We start from the raw sequence: 20,916 nt of genomic DNA on the forward strand, positions 1-20,916 counted from the left end.
AAGGAAAAAAAATCCAAACAAGTTCATGATAGAGCGTGAAGAGAGAGAATTGGCAAAAACTATTATCAGACAGGTCGAGGACAGCACACATGAGTTGGAGGAAGTGATTGGGTTGGGAAGATTTAGTGAAGGGGGTAAGAGACCAATGAAAGTGAGAATGAGATCCCAAGTGGTGCTGGAGGAAACTATGACAAGAAAAGGGAAGCTGGCCGATGATACTGAATCCAAGGATATATGAATAAAAAAAGATATGAACCTGGAAGAACGGGAGAACAAGAAAGTGCAAAGAAATGAAGTTATGGAAAAAAAATAAATAAAAAGGACGGAGAATGAGAAAAAAGAGTTTCTACTGGAGGGTTCTAAATATGAGACTAAAGAAGTGGTATCTATGGAAGGAGGAGGTCATGGACATGGCAAGAAATTAAGAGTGACTTATACTAATATAGTTGGGTTGTTATCCAGCGTGTTAGAAGTTAGATATTATTTGAAAGGAAAAAGATCGGATGTATGTGCATCATAGAAACAAAACTAAAAGAGGAGATCCACATTAGCTTTAAATAAGAGGGATATAATAGCTGGAGAAGAGACAGGAAGGGTAAAGGGGGAGGAGGAATACTAATAATGGTTCATGATAATACGTATACGTGTGGAGGATGTGCAATATGATGATAGTATGGTGGAAGTAATGGGAGTAACAATCAAAACAGAGTAATTGAAAAAAAGGAAAATCATAATTATGTATATGCCATCTAAGACAAATACATGGGGAATTAAGGAACATAAGATATGCAGAGAGGTGATTAAGTGCTTAGATAATATGATAAGAAGAGATGGAAGAATACTATTAGTAGGAGACTTTAACTGTAAAAGAATAAACTGGAGAGAGATGAAAGTAAAGGATAATGCTGGACAGTGGAGCGATGAGGTGTTACAGTTGACTATGGTTAATGCAATGGATCAGTGGGTGGAGGAATCAACAAGGTACATGGGGGAAGAAGAACCATTGTTGCTTGACCTAGTATTCATAAAGAAGCCAGAGCCCCCTCCCAGCATTCAATACCTTAGTCCAATGGGAAGAAGTGATCATGTGACATTAGAGTTGGAAATGCAGGAGGATGGGATAAGATACAGATATGACTACAAATAAGAGATTAAATTATGCAAGAGCAGATTTTGAGAAATTAAGGAAAATTTTTGCTGATATTGAATGTAGGAATATTATGAACAGAAAAACAATACAAGGGAAATATGAAATATTCCAACAGAAATATAAGGAAGGAGTAAAGAAGTACATACCTATCTACAGAGTTAAGAAAAGTATACATGCTTGGTACAATGCCAGATGTACAGAAGCTAAAAAGGCAAAAGATAAAGCTTGGAAGAAACTCAAAAAAACAGAGAAATGACAATAACAGACAGCAATATAAGGATGTGAGAAATGAATATATTAGAGTAAGGAGAGAGGAAGAAAGAAACTTTGAGAAAGATGTGGTGCAAGAATATGAAGGTGAACCAAAGCTTTTCTACAAATTTATAAATGGTAAGATGAAGAATAAGGAAGCAATAAAAAAAAAATTAAAGGAGGGAAGACATACCAAACAGCAAAGGAAATGAGTGAAATAATGAATGAGAGCTTCAAAACCATGTTCACTGAAGAAGAGGATTTTGCAGAACAAAATATAACATTGCATTACCAAGGATTGCAGGAAATCATATTAGAAGATTATTAAATATTTTGGATGTCGGAAATGCAATGGAGCTGGATGGTGCATCAGGCTGGCTGCTAAAAGAATGTACAGAGCAGCTGTGAAATCCAATTTGAAAAATGGTTACAAGTTCATTAAATGAAGGGAGAGTACCAATAGAATGGAAGAGAGCCAATGTAATACCAATATTCAAAGGAGGAAAGGCAACTGAGTCATTAAGTTACAGAATGGTGTCACTTACAAGTGAAATAGTTATCAAAGAAAATAAGTTAAACATCTGGAAGAACAATTTATATTGAACAGACAATTTGGGTTCAGGACAAGATGGTCATATGTGATGAACTTATTAAGTTTCTACTTAAGAGTTATTGCAGAACTTGAAAACAGAGATGGATGGGTAGACATAAAAAAAGGCTTTTGATTAAGTCCCTCATGGCCAGCTACTTTGGAAACTAGACAGCATAGGAGGACTGCAAAAACTTTGTTAGACTGGATAAGAGATTATTTGAAGAACAGGGAGATGAAAACTGTGATCAGAGTAAAGTAACAAATGGAGTGCCACAAGGGTCAGTGTTAGTCCCCATTATGTTCCAGATATATGTAAATCACATTCACAATGGGGTAAACAGTTATATTAATTTGTTTGCTGATGATGCAAAGCTGCTAATAGTAATCAAGACCCAAGAGAACTGTTTGCTGTTGCAGGAAGATATAAACAAAATCTATGAATGGAGTAAGAAGTGGAATTTGGAGTTCAATGCCAAGAAATGTCATGTAATGGAACTAGGAAAGAGTAAAGGAAGACTGGTATGGAACTATTTGATGGGAGAGGAACAAATAATGAAGACTAAGGAGGAAAAAAATCTGGAAATGATTATACAGGAAAATCTGAACCTCCTGAAAACACACAAGTAAGATGTTTGGACTAGCATATAAAATGGTGACTAATATAAAAAGTGGCATTTCAATACATGGGCAAAGATATGATGAAAAAAATCAGCACAAGCATGATATGTCTGAAGCTGGAATATGCAACTCTAAAAATGACATAAGAAGATTAAAATGGATCCAGAAGATAGCTACAAAGATGGTGCTGGAACTAAAGGACCTAACATATGAAGAATGGCTGAAGAAAATGGGACTTCCAACCTTACAAGATAGAAGAGAACAAGGAGACCTAATAACAATGTATAACATAGTAGACAAGGAAGACCTGGTGCTGGTGACAGAAGCTGGAAAGACAAGAGGACATGCAAAGAAGACTAGGATGAGGTAGTGTGTGAAGGATATTGGAAAATACAGTTTTCCACACAGAACGGAGAAAAAGTGGAATGCATTGAATAATGAATTTGTTACAGCACATAAAGTGAATAACTTTAAAGAAAAATTGGATAAATGGAGACATGGAGACTGGACACTCTGAGCCTCGCTTGAACCCTGTACAATACAACTAGGTAAATACACACACACATTCACACGCACAAATGTACACAACGTATCAATGTCAGTCGTCATGTTGAATGAATGTAATAATTTGAAGCAGTAATTGAAAATAAATCAGTGGTCCTATTGTAGAACATGCCTTTATCATTTGTTGTTTCTGGTTTGCATGTGCTAACTTAACATCCATGGGAACATGTCCATCAAATATGATATATATTTTTTTTTAAATTAACAAAATATGAGGAAGCTGATCTGGATAAATAACAATATAACAATAACACTAGCTAAGGAAAAGCTTCATGTGTAACATATAATATACAGTTTGCTAGTAAAGGAGAGAAAACAATTGGAGTTAAGTTTTTCTATAAGTAATATTAAACTGGATACAACAGCACCCTGTCTGAAAGGATGAAAGAATAGTAGATATTAGGGAAAAATACAAGATAAAGAGGTGGAAGCTCATGCAGGAGAGTATCAAGCCCTCTAATTGAATTTAAAAAACTATACAATATGAGGTTAAAAAACTTTAGAAGATCCACACATAAATAAAATAAATATAGGAATAATAAAAATTGATGAAAATAATAACATTGTCCCACAAAGCAATGAAAATACACCAGGTATTCATTATATGTGAGGGTTATGTTCTGTAAAAGCTCTCATAAGTGGTTCCTTAGAAAACGAACTTAATTTGTTCAAAATTTTGTTCTTACTCCAAAGCATCAAAGAACATCTATTCTTATGGAAGAAATTATAATTCGTTCTAAACCACCTCCCAAGACCAAAAAAATTCTACTTTCACCTAATTTCTTACTTTTTGCATACTATTACTATATATACTACTACTACTATTATGCTATAACTATAAAAGAAAAGTAAGCAAAATGTAATATAGTGAAAATTCAACTTCTCGTGGTCAGAAACAAGAGTCACCACATCTTCCTCATCTGACTCCATCAAGCCAGCACCACATACTCTTATATAAGGCAGTAAGTTTTTCTTTGATATACTGCATTCATTATGGAAAACAAATCAGGGAAGTAAGCAAATTGTAATATGAAAATTCAACTTCTTCGTGGTCAGAAACAAGCGTCAACACATCCTCCTCAGCCTACTCCATCAAGCCAGTACTACGCACTCTTATCTAAATCAATAACGAGATAAAAATAACGATTCCAATATTGTCATGCATTACAATATGTTTCTGAACTGCTTACTTATCCATTGAAATACATGTATATCTTATATCTCACCAAGAAATACTACATAAAAAATGATAAAATACAGCATACTGACATAAGTACTCTCAACATCCTCACGCTTGGTGCCCTCACACCTACACAAACATATCCTTCTAAAAGCTGATACATGATTGGCTAAGTGTCCAACATCTTGAAAACAATGGGCCAATGACAGGCCTCGATATATGGTACAGTGGAACCATGTGTGCTTTGGGGTCTAAGGGGTCTCCAAGCGCAAGGGTGCCAATCCCGTCCACGGTCTGAGTGAAGGTTGGGCTTTCTCACTCGGGGTAATGGTTTCCTAGTGGGTGGGCTTTGAGATAGGAGGTACCCCAAAAAGTATCCCCTTTAGCCCATAAATTCCCATGAAAAGCCCACATGGTGTAAATAAAAAAAGATAGCCTCAAATATAAACAAACATGGTACAGTGGAACCATGCGTGCTTTGAGGTCCGAGGGGTCTTCAAGCGCATGGGTTCGAATCCTGTCCATGGTTCGAGTGTAGGTTGGGCTTCCTCACTTGGGGCAATGGTTTCCTAGCGGGTGGGCTTTGAGGTAGGAGGTACCCCAAAAAGTATACCCTTTAGCCCATGAATTCAAGTGAAAAGAACACATGGTATAAAAGAAAAAAACTGTGCGGCATAAAGGAGCATGGCTTTTGAAAAGGCTCCTTATGGAGTCTTCATCGTCATGACATGTAGCTTTTAGTGTATAAATAATTTTGCTTCTTTATCTCCTGTATCTCCTCCTTTAATCCCTGATTGATTGCACTGACTTTCTCACATTCTACTAATCTCAATTTCAGCTTTGTGTTTTCCATTGTCAGTCTGTCCTGCTTGTCCATTAAACTTGACATCACTTACTTCATGTATCTCAAATCTCTCTCCATGTCAATCAACCTCTTCATTCCTAAATCCAGAAAAACCCTTGTCCATAATATCCTCAGTCAGTTTCCTTAATCCAACAGGTGTTTCAATGTACCGCTGGTTTTCACAAGATGGCGTATATTTTGATTCTGTCATACATCTGGCAGCACTACTCAGTTATATCTCTCTCTCCATTTTTTCCGTCTATATGATCCAAAACTTATTTATTATGGAGACAGGAGAACCTTATGGCCCCCTCTCCCCCTGTATGTCCAGGTCAGGCTCCAAATCCTTGTTGAAGCTTTTCCTTGTGAGTTGCTCAGAGACATCTTGTCAGCACAGTGTTGTGTGTAAATTTACCTAGTTGTATTGTACAGGATTCGAGCGGGGCTCATAGTGTCCTGTCTCCATATCTCTATTGATCTAGTTTTTCCTTAAAGTTATGGACACTATGTGTTGTGACAATTTGATTATCCATTGCATTCCATTTTTCCACCATTCTGTGTGGAACACTGTATTTTCAAATATCCTTCACACACTGCCTCATCCTGATCTTTTCATGTCCTCTTGTTCTTCCATCTTCTTCCATCAACAGCACCAGATCTTCTTTGTCTATCTTTTCAATATCATTTACTATCTTATACATTGTTCTCTTCTATCTTGTAAGGTTGGTAGTCCCATTTCCTTCAGTTGTTCTTCATATGTGAGGTCCTTTAATTCCGGCACCATCTTTGTAACAATCTTCTGTATCCTTTCCAATTTTCTTATATCCTTTTTAGAGCTCAGAGACCATACCACTGCTACATATTCCAGTCTTGAGCATATCATGCTTGTGATAATTTTTTTCATCATATCTTTATCCATGTAATGAAATGCCACTCTTATTTATATTAGTCAACATCTTATATGATAGTCCAAATATCTTGCTTACATGTTTATCAAGGCTCATATTTTCTTGTATGTATGATCACTCCAAGATCTTTTCCTCTTTAGTCTTCATTATTTGTTCCTCTCCCATCAAATAGTTCCATACTGGTCTTCTCTTACTCTTTCCTAGTTCCATTATGTGGCATTTCTTGGCATTAAACTCTAATCTCCACTTCTTGCTCCATTCATAGATCTTGTTTAAATCTTCCTGCAACAGCGGACAGTCCTCTCTGGTTTTGATAACTCTTAGCAATTTTGCATCATCAGTGAATAAATTTATATAACTGTTTATCCAAATGTGAATGTCGTTTACATAAACTTGAAACATAATGGGGGCTAACATTGACCCTTGTAGCAATCTGCTAGTTACTTTACCCCAAGATGAGTATGTATCTCTGATCACAGTTCTCTTTCCTATCCTTCAAATAATCTCTTGTCCATTCAAGCAAGGTTCTGCGCAGTCCTCCTATGTTCTCTAGTTTCCAAAGAAGTCTTCCGTGTGGGACTTTATCAAAAGCCTTTTTAATGTCCAGATATACTGTGTCTACCCATCCATCTCTGTTTTCAAGTAGAACCTTAATAAGTTTGACACACATGACCTCCCTCTCCTGAACCCAAATTGTCTGTTCAATATGACTTGCTCCTCTTTTAGAAATTTAATCCATTTTTCTTTGATAATTATTTCACATAACTTCCCTACGACACTTGTAAGTGACACTGATCTGTAGTTTAGTGGTTCAATTGCCTTTCCTCCTTTAAATATCGGTATTATATTGGCTCTCTTCCACTCTAGTGGAACTTTCCCTTCATTTATTGAACTTTGAATTATTTCTCAAATTGTGTCCAGTAGCTTTACATTCTTTTAACACCCAGCCTGATACACCATCTGGCCCCACATTTATTGAACTTTTAATTATTTCTCAAATTGTGTCCAGTAGCTTTACATTCTTTTAACACCCAGCCTGATACACCATCTGGCCCCATTGCTTTTCTGACTTCCAACTTATCCAGTAATCTTCCAATATTCTCTTTGTGCACTGCAATCTCCTGTATTCCTTGGCAATCCAAAGCTCTATTAGGTTCTGTGAAATCATTTTCTGCAGTGAATACCATTTTGAAGCTCTCATTCATTATTTCACACATTTCCTTTTCTGTTTGGTATGTCTTCCCTTCTTTAATTATTTTTTCAATTGTTTCCTTATTCTTTGTTTTGCCGTTTATAAACTTGTAGAAAAGTTTTGGTTCATCTTTGCTTTTATCCACTACATCTTTCTCAAAATTTCTTTCTTCTTCTCTCCTTACTCTGATATATTAATTTCAAGCATCTTTGTACTGCTGTCATTTCCCTGCTTTAAGAATTTCTTCCACGCTTTATCTTTTGCCTTTTTTGCTTGTATGCATGTATTTTTTTCTGAACTCTATAAACAGGAACAAACTTTTTACTCCTTCATTGTATTTCTGTAAGAATATATCATATTTCTCTTGTACAGTCTTTCTGCACATAATATTACTCCACGCAATATCAGCAAAATAAATCCTTAATTTTTCAAAACCTGTTTTTGCATAATTTAATTTCTATCCTGTATAATCCTCTCTGTAACTTATCTCATCTTCCTCCTGCATTTGAATCTCAAATGTCACATGATAATTTTTCCCCATTAGACTAAGGTATTGTATGATTGGAGGGGATTCTGGTTTCTTAGTGAAAACTAGGTCAAGCAACGATGGTTCTTCTTCCCCCCTGTACCTTGTTGACTCCTCCACCCACTGGTCCGTTGTATTAACCATAGTCAACTGTAACACTTTCTCGCTCCACTGCCCAGCATTATCCATTACTTCCAATTTATAAACTTGTATCAGATCCCCTCTCTCCATTCTCTGTTCCAGGGTTAGTAGATTCATAGCCTTTAGTCTCTCCTCATATGTCATTCCTTCAAATTCTGGAACCATTCTTGTAGTCATTTTTTGTAGCCTCTCCAATTTCCTTATGTGTTTCTTTTTATGGAGGGTCCACACAACTCCTGCATATTATAGTACTTATCAATTTCTTCATCATTTCTTTGTCCATGTAGTGAAATGCTACTCCAATATTCCTTAGCAAATTATATGTCTCTCAGAAAATTCTATCAATATCGCTTACTGGTTGATTATTTTCTTCCATCGTCACTCCCAAGTCCTTTTCCTTTTTTACTTTTTCTAGTTCTACTCCATCTCCCATCTTATAGATTCTCACTGGTTGTCTTTCACTTTTTCCCACTTCCATGACATGCCTTTTGTCCACATTGAATTCCATCTCCCATTTTTTACTCCATTTCCAGATCTTGTTTAAGTCTTCCTGCAGTATTTCACAATCCTCTTTTTGTTTTATTTATGACTCTACACAGTTTTGCATCGTCCGCAAACAGATTTATGTAGCTGTTTACTCCCTGTGGCATGTCGTTCATATATATGAGAAAAAGTATTGGCGCCAATACTGACCCCTGTGGCACTCTGCTGTTTAATGCTCTCCACTTGGACTTCATATCTTTAACTACCGTCCTTATTTCTCTCCCCCTCAAATAATTTTCCATCAATCTCAATGTGCTTCCTTTTAAGCCACCCTTCTCCTCTAACTCCCACAGTAATCTTTCATGTGGCACTTTATCAAATGCCTTTTTTTAAATCTAAATAAATAGTCCATCCATCCCTCTCTCTCTTGTATTTTATCAACTATTCTAGAGTAGAAACTCAATAAATTTGTTACACATGACCGACCTTTTCTAAAACCAAATTGGCTATTTGATAATAATTTGTTGTCTTCAAGAAATTCGATCCATTGTTTCTTTATTACTCTTTCACACATCTTGCATATTACGCTAGTTAGTGATACTGGTCTGTAATTTAAAGGTTCTTCCTTCCTTCCACTCTTATATATGGGAACCACCTCATTTCCACTCTACTGGTACTGTTCCATTTTCTATTGAGCATTTTATGATGTTGTATATAGGACTTGCTAGTTCTTCTCTGCATTCTTTTAATATTCTGCCTGAGACTTCATCCAGTCCCATTGCCTTTTCTTCATCTAATTCCGTCATCAACTCTTTTATTTCAAGCTTGGTTACTTTAATCTCTTTCATATGGACAGTCTCTCTATTACCCTGTGGTCTTTCGAATTTGGATTCCTTTGTAAAGACCTCCTGAAATTTATTATTTAACAGTTCTGCCATGCTTTTTGGGTCTTTCACCATCCCGTTCTCTCCTTTTAACCTTTCTATTGTTCCTTTTTGCCTTATTTTTCCATTTATGAATCTGTAGAACAATTTTGGTTGTTCCTTACATTTTTCGACAATGTCCTTTTCATAGTTCCTTTGTTCTTCCTTTCTTTGTGTGTGTGTGTGTGTGTGTGTGTGTATTTACCTAGTTGTAGTTTTACAGGGCCTGGGCTTTACGCTCGTGTGGCCCCATCTCCATATCTACACTTATCAAATTTTTCTTTAAAATTACGCACGCTCTTTGCTGACACCACTTCTTCACTCAAACTGTTCCACGTCTCAACATATCTTTGCGGGAAACTATATTTTTTAACATTCCCTTTTCTAGCCATAATTTCCTCTACATTTTCACCTTCATTGGTCTCCTAACCCTTTCATTATATCTTCCCAGCCTAATGTGTGTGTGTACATCTTAAAACCCATTTATATACTTTTCATGAAAAAATTGCATGATTACACATAAATTCCATATGAGAAAGGAACTAGCATGATCAAAATTTTCAATTACAACATATCATGATGCACGACAGGACACCATAATTATCCTAAAACCCATCCCTTTTTTTTTTATGGTACTGTACATTAATCAGTTTGGGTTCTAAAAGATACTTGTGTCCCAATGATCAACAATGAACATTCACTCATACAAGACTGTCACAATTGTTTTGGAGACAGTGCCTATATTACTACACTTTCTAGTTCTTGAAGCTGAGGTGCCTCAAAGTAAATATATACATCATAATGAAAAGTAAACGTATACAAAATTTATGGATCAAACACACAGTTCTTGAGATGTTTTCAATCATAAATTCAGTTATTGAAAAGGAAAGGACTGCAAAAAAATGTTATGTATAATGCAAAAAGACTATTAAGTCAGTTAGGGAAAACAAAGGTGAGATATCTTTGTAATCAAGAAAAGTAACAGAATTGATGTGAAGCATGACAGGACAGAAAAAAAATAATGATAAATAAAAAAATAAGTAAAATATATACAAATATAATAAATTCAATCTATGAAATATTACATGAAAACCATTAAGTAAAAGTGAGGCTGAACATAAATAAGATCCACAACAGAGATAAATCTAAGAAATGAAAATGACCTAAGATTAAAGGCTGATATATCTTTAAAACAGAAACAAATAATTTGAGAGATACCTGGCAGAAAAATATGGATGGATATTATATAAGGAATATTTGATACGTCATGCAACAAAATTAAATAAACCATAAAAAAATGAGATAATGAAATGCCTGGGTATCTGAAAAGAATGGGATGAGAGGGAGAGAGAGATGACACAATAAATAAACAAGTCTAAAATAAAATGTTATATATACAGTGGTGCCTAGCGATAACAGAACTTGCAGTAATGGATTTTGTTCAATAACAGACTGGTCAGACAATAATAAATTATTTTTGGACTATTACGGCATTTTCCCCACGAATCCATGGTTACTGAGTGGCTTCACGGATGAATACACATAACACACAATAAAAAGCCAAAAAAAAAAAAAAAAAAGGCATGCTAGATACCATTATGACATGTTTTGTTAATCTATGATTTACAAAATTTGTAACAAGGTGAAGAGTGGCAACTGCTTGCCTGTGTGGGGTCACCAGATTGACACTAATGGTGATTTGTGATCCCAGGGTGGTTGGATCCATAGCCTGCCGAAGTGAAATACAGTGGAGACTCAGTACTTGAACATCTAATTACTTAACTTTTCATTACTCGAACGTTCACACACACGGTTGTAAACAAAGGCTCCCTGGTGTCCCTCTTCCACCTCTGCCAGTTGCGACTTGTGCTGTCGTGGTCATCAGAATAACATTCTCCTGCATTCTATCTGTAGTTTTTAATTCATAAACTTACATAAACACCAAAGGCTTATTAGTGGTGAAAATATCTGGTAATCAAATAGCTGCATATTTGGTCACATACAAAGCTCTGTCATCTCCCTTCTCACAGCTGCCACTGTACTATTCTGATACTGTATTACTGGTAATACCGGTATACCGATACTGGTGTGAATTCCTAATCCTACCGCAGTCTTTGGAAAAACAACATTCTTCTGCATTCTGTTGGTAGTTTTTCATTCAGAAACTTATGATGGCACCAAAGAGGCTTATTAATGATGAAAATAAGGAATGTGGTGAGAGTGCAAGTGTTAGTGAGCTGCAGCACTCCATTAGTGGATTCACAGGAAGCACATCAGGAGAAAAGTTACAAAGATGTTTTCATGGATGGTAACTCATCCTCTGGCAACCTGCCTCCTCCTTCCCACCCTTCTCCCCTCCTCTTCTAAGTTATCCATCACCAGCCTTCACTTATTGTATGTACAATTAAAAATTGTAAAAAAAAAAAAAAAAAAAAAAATATATATATATATATATATATATATATATATATATATATATATATATATATATATATATATATATATATATATATATATATATATATAACTTAAGGTTTTGCTAAGATTTGAACGAATTACCTGATTTATAGGTATCAATAGTCAATGCCATGCTTGTCCAACCTCTCTCTATATCATACGACTATGATCCTTCCAAACAGTTTTTTCTCACAACCTTCATCATGACAACTCTACATCATGTAACTCTCACCATAACATTATTACAAAAGATTATGTTTGAGACAGAGGTATACAGTTGGAACAGATAAGTAATAATTGTTTCACAGTATCATTATCTCACTTCAACACAACAATAATGATTCAGAGAGTGTCCAGTTCAGTCATAAACCAGCAGATTGCCATGACGATGCTGATGGCTCCCTCTGAACCCTCACGTACGAGTGAATAATATTTTCTAGAGAAGAGGGGATCTGATGCATTATCATCCTATCATGCTCAAGGAAGTCACAATTAAGTAAGCAATCATGTGTAAAAATTGCATGTCAATCAGATGGATACAAATAACAAAACAAGAACAAAATTATGAAAATTCTTTAAGAGCAAATATTTCAAAAAGTGTTTTTACACTTCAAATATTTTCACAAAATCAGTATAAACTCTGATCGACTTTTGTTTGGTATCATTTTAAACTACAACTAAAATGCAATTTTTTGTTGGAATTAGAGTTTTGATAATGTCAATAGAAAATGATTCAAGAAAGTGAAAACAAACTTTTGAAAAAAAAGACCCGGGTGGGCAGTTCAACTCAAATTTTAGTCCCTAGATTGGTCAAAGTCTGACTTATTGTGAAATCCAAGTTATGGAGGTATAACAGTAGTTGACTCTGATGACCCCTTGCCTTCCTTCCCTCCTTTGTCACCTCAATAATGTCCTTCAGGCAATCATTAAATGCTTCTTAAAGATGCCACTGGACCACATGGAAACTGGCCATTACAACAAATGGGAAGCTATATCTTAATTAATCTATTCTTGTATGACAAATTTTTATCACTGTATACTTCTTAAACAATAATTAATTCTTTTATTTCAACACTGAGTGTAGAATAAGATGGATTAAATTATCAAAATACTTATTAAAAGAGAATAAACTACTGAAAAAGGGAAAGGGGGTGTTTAAGGGTTTCACAGATAAACTGCTCTCAGTAACAGACTACCCTTCACCCCCGAAGTGTCTGTTATCGCAAGGCACCACTGTATTTTCCTATATAAAAGTGAATGAGTGTTTGAAAGTCTACAAAGATGAGGTGCATGAACAGCAGTAAATGGAAACTTCTGCTTCAGCCACCCTCTTGAAGAATTTCCAAGAATCCGGAATTACAGTCAGTTAAACTGCTATATACAGTGAAAAGAGAAATAGACACAATTGTAAGGGGAACAAAATCAACCCTATGCCCCATGTAGAACATGATATGAATCCAAATCATAATATCTATCAAAAAAAAAAAAAAAAAAAAAAAAAAAATATATATATATATATATATATATATATATATATATATATATATATATATATATATACACACACACACACACACACACACACACACACACACACACACACACACACACACACACACACACGGCCCGGTAGCTCAGTGGTTAGGCGCTGGCTTCACAAGCCAGATGACCGGGTTCGATTCTGCCGGGTGGAGATATTTGGGTGTCTCCCCTTTCACGTGTAGCCCCTGTTCACCTAGCAGTGAGTAGGTACGAGATGTAAATCGAGGAGTTGTGACCTTGTTGTCCCGGTGTGTGGTGTGTGCCTGGTCTCAGGCCTATCCGAAGATCGGAAATAATGAGCTCTGAGCTCGTTCCGTAGGGTAACGTCTGGCTGTCTCATCAGAGACTGCAGCAGATCAAACAGTGAAACACATATCATGTACAGAAGAATGGAAATATTAGGAGGAAAAACCTTGATATTGTAATGAGTTAATTGTGGTGCCAATGGAAATCTCAACTACTCACCTTATCATATGGTACAGTGCATCAAAGAAATTCTATGAAGAATGACTTTCTTTCCTATTCTAATTGTTTTCCTTTTAAAAAATATGAAGGGACTGGACATACCTGAGATAGGAGCCCCCACCATGGAGGCTGACCCTCGGAACAAGATCAGTAGCCCAAAGGCATTGGTAAGCTGCGACAGTCCCAGAAGTTGAACCAAGATGATTGACGAGAGGGAGATGTAGGCAGCTGTAAGGAAGCCCCTATGACATTAGTACCAATCAAGAATTCTTATTACTTACCATGTGGCCATTTGTGTTATGAGCACTTAAATGTTTCTGATAAGATTTATTTAAATAATACTTAATGTTTGGCATGGATTTTGAACCATTAGATTTTTATTGATAAAAAATTTCATAAAATTGTGCTTATTATCAGAAACATCATATTGTTCTCATGAATTCTGCAGTAGTACTGTAGCTGAGAACAGTTGTTAAGGTAAGCAGATCCCTTTTATTGAGGTTGCTGCTTAAAGAACCCTTCTTGATGTTGCAAATTTTCTTGTTAGTGTTGTTTATGAGAGAGAGAGAGAGAGAGAGAGAGAGAGAGAGAGAGAGAGAGAGAGAGAGAGAGAGAGAGAGAGAGAGAGAGAGAGAGAGAGAGAATATACCGCACTAACTAAAACATCTAACAAAACCTTAGTTAGCACAAGCATGTGATGCTAATTTACAGGCATTTCTCAGCATGTGAATCCACTTCTAGTGCAAAAATAGAGACAAGAAACATATTAGTGTCTTTCACCTGTGAGGAAGAATTTATATCATTAATTTTTTATGCTGTACTTCTTCACCTTAAGCAAACCTTTATGCAATTTATAATGCAACAAAAATCATCGTGGTCATGCTTAAGGTGAATTTCATGTGTGCAGCAATGGGATGAAAGCTGCTGGAGCTGTGCTGAAAAAAAATAAAATAAAAAAAAATAATAAAAAATCATGCATTATTATATAACATGTTGAAGGTCATTTGTCTGGTCAGGCACACACATAGTTGAGGAAGGAGAGAGCATGAATAAAAAATTTGAGGTTCAAATACTAACCATTGGAACAGTAGCACCACATTACACACAACACTACCACCACCATCACCTTTACCATCACCATTAAATTACTTCCCATTACAACCGCTTCCAAAACCATCACAAGCATCTCCATTACAGTGGCAGGAAGCAGTCACTAAAGTAAAGATACGGTGAGCAGGGCAGGGCTTGGGTACCTGACACAGGAGGACCCAAGATCCCAGCTATTCCACGGAAGATACACAGAAGACCAAAGGCATTGGTGAGTTGTCTGAGGCTGAGCAGGTCCACAATGATGATGGAGGTGAGGGCGATGAACGGAGCTGCAGGAACAACCATAGGGTGAAGGCAGGTTGTGCTGACACAGCTCAGAGACAGATACTATGAAGAGGATATTTTGTGCCATATTTCCATTCATTCTATTGTAATTTTTTCTTATTAAAATAGTTTAATAGCATCAATGACCAATAGCATTTTCATGCCGAAATGTTAATAATGTTATTTTCATGCAATGTATGGTAGGCAGGCAAAAAAAAAGTTCATACCAATATTTATAGTTATGGTATGTCTGCACACCACAGCTGCAACTGGATTGGACATATGTTTTACAATACCTGGGGTCACATAATGTTCAAGGCTAAGACAATGCAGAATTAATTTGATAAGAAATGGAATTTTCACTCTGTTTACAAACAGTTCAATGTAAGTTATTTCAGGGTGATCTAAAAAAAAAAAAAAAAAAAAAAAAAAAAAAAAAAAAGTTAATTTTACAGGAAGCTCTCACTTTATTGAACATTTATATATTGTTAGAGCTGGGTGCGTTACTGGATATCGGGTAGTCCGGTACTGCGCCTTCGGACCTCGAAATGCAGGTACTCCGTACCTGTATTTCTACACCTAAAAATGTTTCCCTCGGTCCGGTACCGCACCTCCGGTACTGTACCCAAAACTATTAACGCGTGCCTGAAAAATCTTGTCCGCACTCAAAAAATATAACAAAATACAAGGCAATAATACATCAGAGCTCCATATATATATATATATATATATATATATATATATATATATATATATATATATATATATATATATATATATATATATATATATATATATATATATATATATATATATATATATATATATATATATATATATATATATATTTGGCCTATTTCTTACTTCCATATGGCATTTTCTAGTTACAAGAATCTGGCAACTCTGCTGCTGCTCTCTTTCTCTCTCTCTCTAACAAGCACAGATGTCATAAAAATCAAGAATAAGAAAATAAATGCGCCACCACCACCACCCCATTGACCCAAATGGAGGAGGAAGAGAATAGTGGGGGTGAGGGGGAGAGTGAACAACATACACCACAGCAGCAGCACCAGCGGCCCTCACTGTTACCATAGGGAAGGAAAATTTGGCCGATCTTTTAGAGTTGAAGACAATCCACAGAGAGAGAGAGAGAGAGAGAGAGAGAGAGAGAGAGAGAGAGAGAGAGAGAGAGAGAGAGAGAGAGACGGGAAAACATGGCTGGTAGCACAGACCGCCAAAAACGGTCGAAAGTAATGCTACAGAGTGCAGACTGTTAGTCGTCTTTATTCATTTACTATATATTTTTTTTTTTTTTCATATCCTTGAAAATTTCAGGTGCGGAGGTACAGACTCAGACTCGGACTTTCTGCACATGTCTCAGGTGCGGAGGTACGGACTTAAAATTTTGCCTTTCCGTACCTGTTACTTCCGCGCTTTTGAAAATTTTTTGCCCTTTGGATCTCCTCACCTTGTTTGGTGGTCCGCAGGTATGGAGGAGCAGAGATGAGGACCGAGGTACGGAAGTGCCCAGCTCTGCATATTGTATTATTGGGTATATCATTTAAACTCTTTTAGCTTTTCATTTGATGAGCATTCAGCCCCATATACAGGGTAGAGCTCAGCATAAACTCAAACTCCCCTCGAGACTTCTGGCATCTGGCAAAAAACATCTCCAGTGACTTTACTTCTTCATCTTTCCCTCCTTTATTTCATCCTGAAGGCATCTCTGCCATCTCATCTGTCTCTAAAGCTGAACTCTTCTCTCAAACCTTTGCTAACAACTCCACCTTGAATGATTCTGTGCTTGTTCCTCCCTCTCCTCCCCTCTGACTATTTCATGCCTACAATTAAAGTTCTTCATTATGATATTTTTTCCATATCCTCTCTGGCCTAAACCCTCAGACTGCTTAAGAACATGATGGTGTCCCTCCTATTATTCTCAAAAACAGTTGTTCCATGCTTGCACCTTGCCTGGCCAAACTCTTTCAAATATTCCTATCGACTTCTACCTTTCCTTCATGCTGGAAGTTTGCCTACATTCAGCCTGTTCCTAAAAAAAGGTGACCATTCTAATCCCTCAAACTATCACCCTATAGGTTTAATTTCTTGCATATCTTAATTTTTTTTAATCTATCCTCAATAGGAAGATTCTCACACATTTCTCACTTCACAACCTTCTCTCTGATCGCCAGTGTGGCTTCCTTCAAGGTAGCTGCTCCATTGATGATCTTCTGGTGTTCCTTACTGACTCTTGGTCATCCTCTTTTAGAGATTTCGGCGAAAGTTTTGCTGTCGCATTAGACATATCAAAAGCTTTTGATAGAGTCTGGCACAAAGCTTTGATTTCAAAACTGCCCTCCTATTGTTTCTATCCTTCTCTCTGCAACTTTATCTCAAGTTTCCTTTCCGACCATTCTATTGTAGCCACTGTTCTTCTAAATCTATTAATAGTGGTGTTCCTCCGGCTTCTGTCCTGTCACCCACTCTCTTTTATTCATTAATGATCTTCTTAACCAAACTTCTTTCCCTATCTACTCCTACGCTGATGATACCACCCTACACCTTTACATGTCTTTTCAGAGACGACCAACCCCCTCTTCTTCAATGACACTGAACTGCCTCCCTCTTCCACACTGAATATCCTTGACCCATTCTTTACTCATAATCTTAACTGGAAACTTCACATCTCATCTCTTGCTAAAACAGCTTCTATGAAGTTAGGTGTTCTGCGGATTCTCTGCCAGTTTTTTATGCTCTTCTAACTGTTAACTCTGTACAAGGCCTTATCTGTCCTTGTATGGAGTATTCTTCATGTTTGGGGGGTTCCACTCTCACATTTTATTAGATAGGGTTGAATCAAACACTTTTTGTCTCATCAACTCCTCTCCTCTGACTGACTGTCTTCAGCCTCATTCTCACCGTCAGAATGTTGCATCTCTTGATATCTTTTATTACTATTTTCATGCTAACTGCTCTACTGATCTTGTTGACTGCATGCTTCACGTTTAACTGAGTTAGGATATGGTTTATAGTTAGAGGCAAAGACACCTTTTTCTGCCACTGGATTAATTTATACTAATGGATACGCATAGCTGTGGTGGCGAGTGGACGTGTTGTGTGTGCGCTCCGTTTTTTGGCTGTTGTTTTTATAGTTAGCGAGCGGTGTTTGTGCTTGGTGTCTGTGTGTGGTGCTTTTGAGTGTTAGTGAAGTGAAAGTGTGTACTGCAAGTGTTAGATTAGAGTGAAATAGTGGTTAGAATCAGTGTTTGTGAGTTAAAAATATTTTGGTAGAGCAAGGAGACTAGGCTTGTAACCGTCAAGTTGACCTTGAAAGAGGATTAGTTGACCTCACTTAGGCCCCCCACCACCACGGTTCACCCACCCTGCCGTCACCAAGTATTTTTATTTGCTTGTTTGTGAGTTAACAGATTGTAAATTAGTATGGCGGTAGCTACTGAGGTATATCAGAGTGTGATTGAGTGCGTGAGAGTGTTGAGGTGGGATTGGGTGAGTTTGTTGTGTGTGAGATGTGTGGGCATGACAGGAAGGTCGTTGACTTTTCTGAGTGTATGGTGTGTAGACTCAAGAGCAAGAATTTAGTTCTTTCTCTTGAGCACCGAGAATTGCGAGGGGAAATGAGAAAGCTAAGTGAGGGGAAAAGAGCGACCGAAGTTCTCATCTTTGAGTTGAAGGAGGAGGTTAAGAGGCTTGGGGAGGCAGTGGAAAAAATAAGGCAGGAGATCAGTGTTAGGCCGAAGGTTGGACCTTCTGAGGGCGACAGGGTGGCTTGGCCCTCTGTTGGGAAGAGCAGAGTGGGGAAGAGGGAGCAGGCGAGCCAGACTGGGAAAGATAGTAGTCAGGATGGACAGAGATGGCAGGTTGCGAGGGGAAGGAAAGCGGAGGCAGTTAGGGAGGATAGGACTAAACCTGTTGAGTGTGAAAATAGGTTCGGTTTGTTGGAGGGGGAGGGGGAGACTGAGAGTGGAGTGAATGAGGTGGTTGTGGTGAGTGAAAGGAGAGAGAAGGGGGTAGAGGAGAGGAGGAGGGTTGTGCCTAGCACACCTCAGGTGTGTATGGTGGGTGACTCTCAGGTTAGGTACTTAGATAGCACTTTCTGTGGGAAAGACAGGGATAGGAGGACGAACGTGTGTATGTCTGGTGCAGGTGTGAAGGCAGTGAGTGAGGAGGTGCAGAAGAGAGTTGGGGGGATGGAGAGGGAGGGTGTAGTAGTTTTGCACGTAGGTGGGAACAATGTCAGAGCAGGTGGGTTGGAGGAATTAGTGGCAAGATTTCGGGAAATGTTAGGCAAGATAAGGGAGAATGGTAGGAGGTGTGTAGTGTCAGGAATCTTGCCTCGTGTGTATGTTAGCAGGGAATGGTTGTCTAGAGCCATTGGTGCGAATGATCGGGTAAAAGCGATGTGTAAGGATGTGGGTGTCAGCTTTGTGGATGTATGGGATAGGTTCTATGGGCGAAGGGATTTATATGCTAGGGATGGTGTACATCTGAGTAGGAAGGGTGTGGATGTGCTGAGTGGATGTCTGGAGGGGGGAGTTGGGATGGAGTGTAGGGGGTGAGGTAGCAAATGCATTCCAGAAGAAAGATGTTAGACATAAATTAGATAGGATAAACAGAGATAGTGAAAAGATTAGGAAAGATTTCCAGGTGCAAATAGGAGAGAATAAGATTAGGATTCCAAATAAGGAGACAGCATCTAGGAAGGTAGCAGGACTTAAATGTTTTTATGTAAATGCCAGGAGTCTTAGGAACAAGAAGGATGAGTTATCTAGTTATATAGTTGAGGAGGACTTAGATGTTGTATGTGTCACAGAGGCATGGGTAAATGAGGAAAAGTTTAGGGAAAATAGGAAAGAATATGAAGTAGATGGATACAATATGTATTTACACCAGAGAATTGGTAGGATAGGTGGAGTAGTAGTTATTTATGTAAAAAAAATCCTTCATTTCCAGTCAGGTTAATGGTATTAAGGTACATAACAGAGTAGAGTCCTTATGGCTGGATGTTAGAGTAAACAAAAGTAAGGTTATTAGAGTAGGAGCTTTTTTATAGACCACCTAACCAGTCAGCAGATGTAGACAACCTTATGGTAGATGAGATAAATAGGGGGTGTACTAGTCAGACAATTAGTCAATTATCTTAGGGGATTTTAATCTTAAGTCAGTAAACTGGGAGAGGATGGTAGGAGATGCTAGTGAAACTAAGTTTATGGAAAGTTTTCAGGATAACTATTTAGTGCAGATGGTAGATAAACCTACTAGGGGGAGGAAGGTTTTAGACATAGTACTAACAAATATTGAACATTGTTTAAAGGAAGTTGAGGTAGGAGAGACTTTAGCAAACAGTGACCATCATATAATTAGATTTATCATTAATTCCAGTAGGGATAATATAGTGAATAAGACTAGAGTCCCAAACTATCAGAAAGGCAATTATGGTAGGTTACGTCAGTTATTAGGAGAGGTAAACTGGGAAGATAGTTTTGGAAACAAAACTGCACAGGAGATGTGGGATATTTTTAAGGTTGTAGTAAAGGGTATAGTGATGCAGTGTATCCCTTACAAAGATATAAGGCAGAGAAACAGGAAGCCATTATGGTGGACTCACGAGATAGGTAGACAGATCAGAGAGAAGAAGAGGGCATATAGAGTTGCAGAAAAGTGGGGAAGATGTAGATTTGATTAGG

At 37.3% G+C, this 20,916-nt stretch overlaps 1 protein-coding gene across 12 annotated transcripts in view; it reads right to left on the reverse strand.

The window, feature by feature from the left end:
* Nucleotides 1–20,916, reverse strand: part of LOC123518851 (monocarboxylate transporter 1-like) — a 132,128-nt gene that overhangs the window by 20,159 nt on the left and 91,053 nt on the right. For 3 of the 12 annotated variants that reach the window (XM_045279890.1, XM_045279894.1, XM_045279893.1), the window contains exons 13-14: nucleotides 15,091–15,216; nucleotides 13,940–14,065 (exon numbers count right to left, since the gene is read on the reverse strand). The exons of 1 other annotated variant lie outside the window; for it this stretch is intronic. In XM_045279890.1, coding sequence (XP_045135825.1) covers nucleotides 13,940–14,065; nucleotides 15,091–15,216 — 252 coding nt within the window. Of the gene's footprint in view, nucleotides 1–13,939; nucleotides 14,066–15,090; nucleotides 15,275–20,916 lie in introns of all 12 variants that reach the window. 8 more of the 12 variants (XM_045279891.1, XM_045279897.1, XM_045279895.1 and 5 more) reach the window with 4 other exon arrangements.

The sequence above is a fragment of the Portunus trituberculatus genome, chromosome 44 (genome assembly GCF_017591435.1).
Source record: "Portunus trituberculatus isolate SZX2019 chromosome 44, ASM1759143v1, whole genome shotgun sequence".
NCBI lineage: Eukaryota > Metazoa > Arthropoda > Malacostraca > Decapoda > Portunidae > Portunus > Portunus trituberculatus.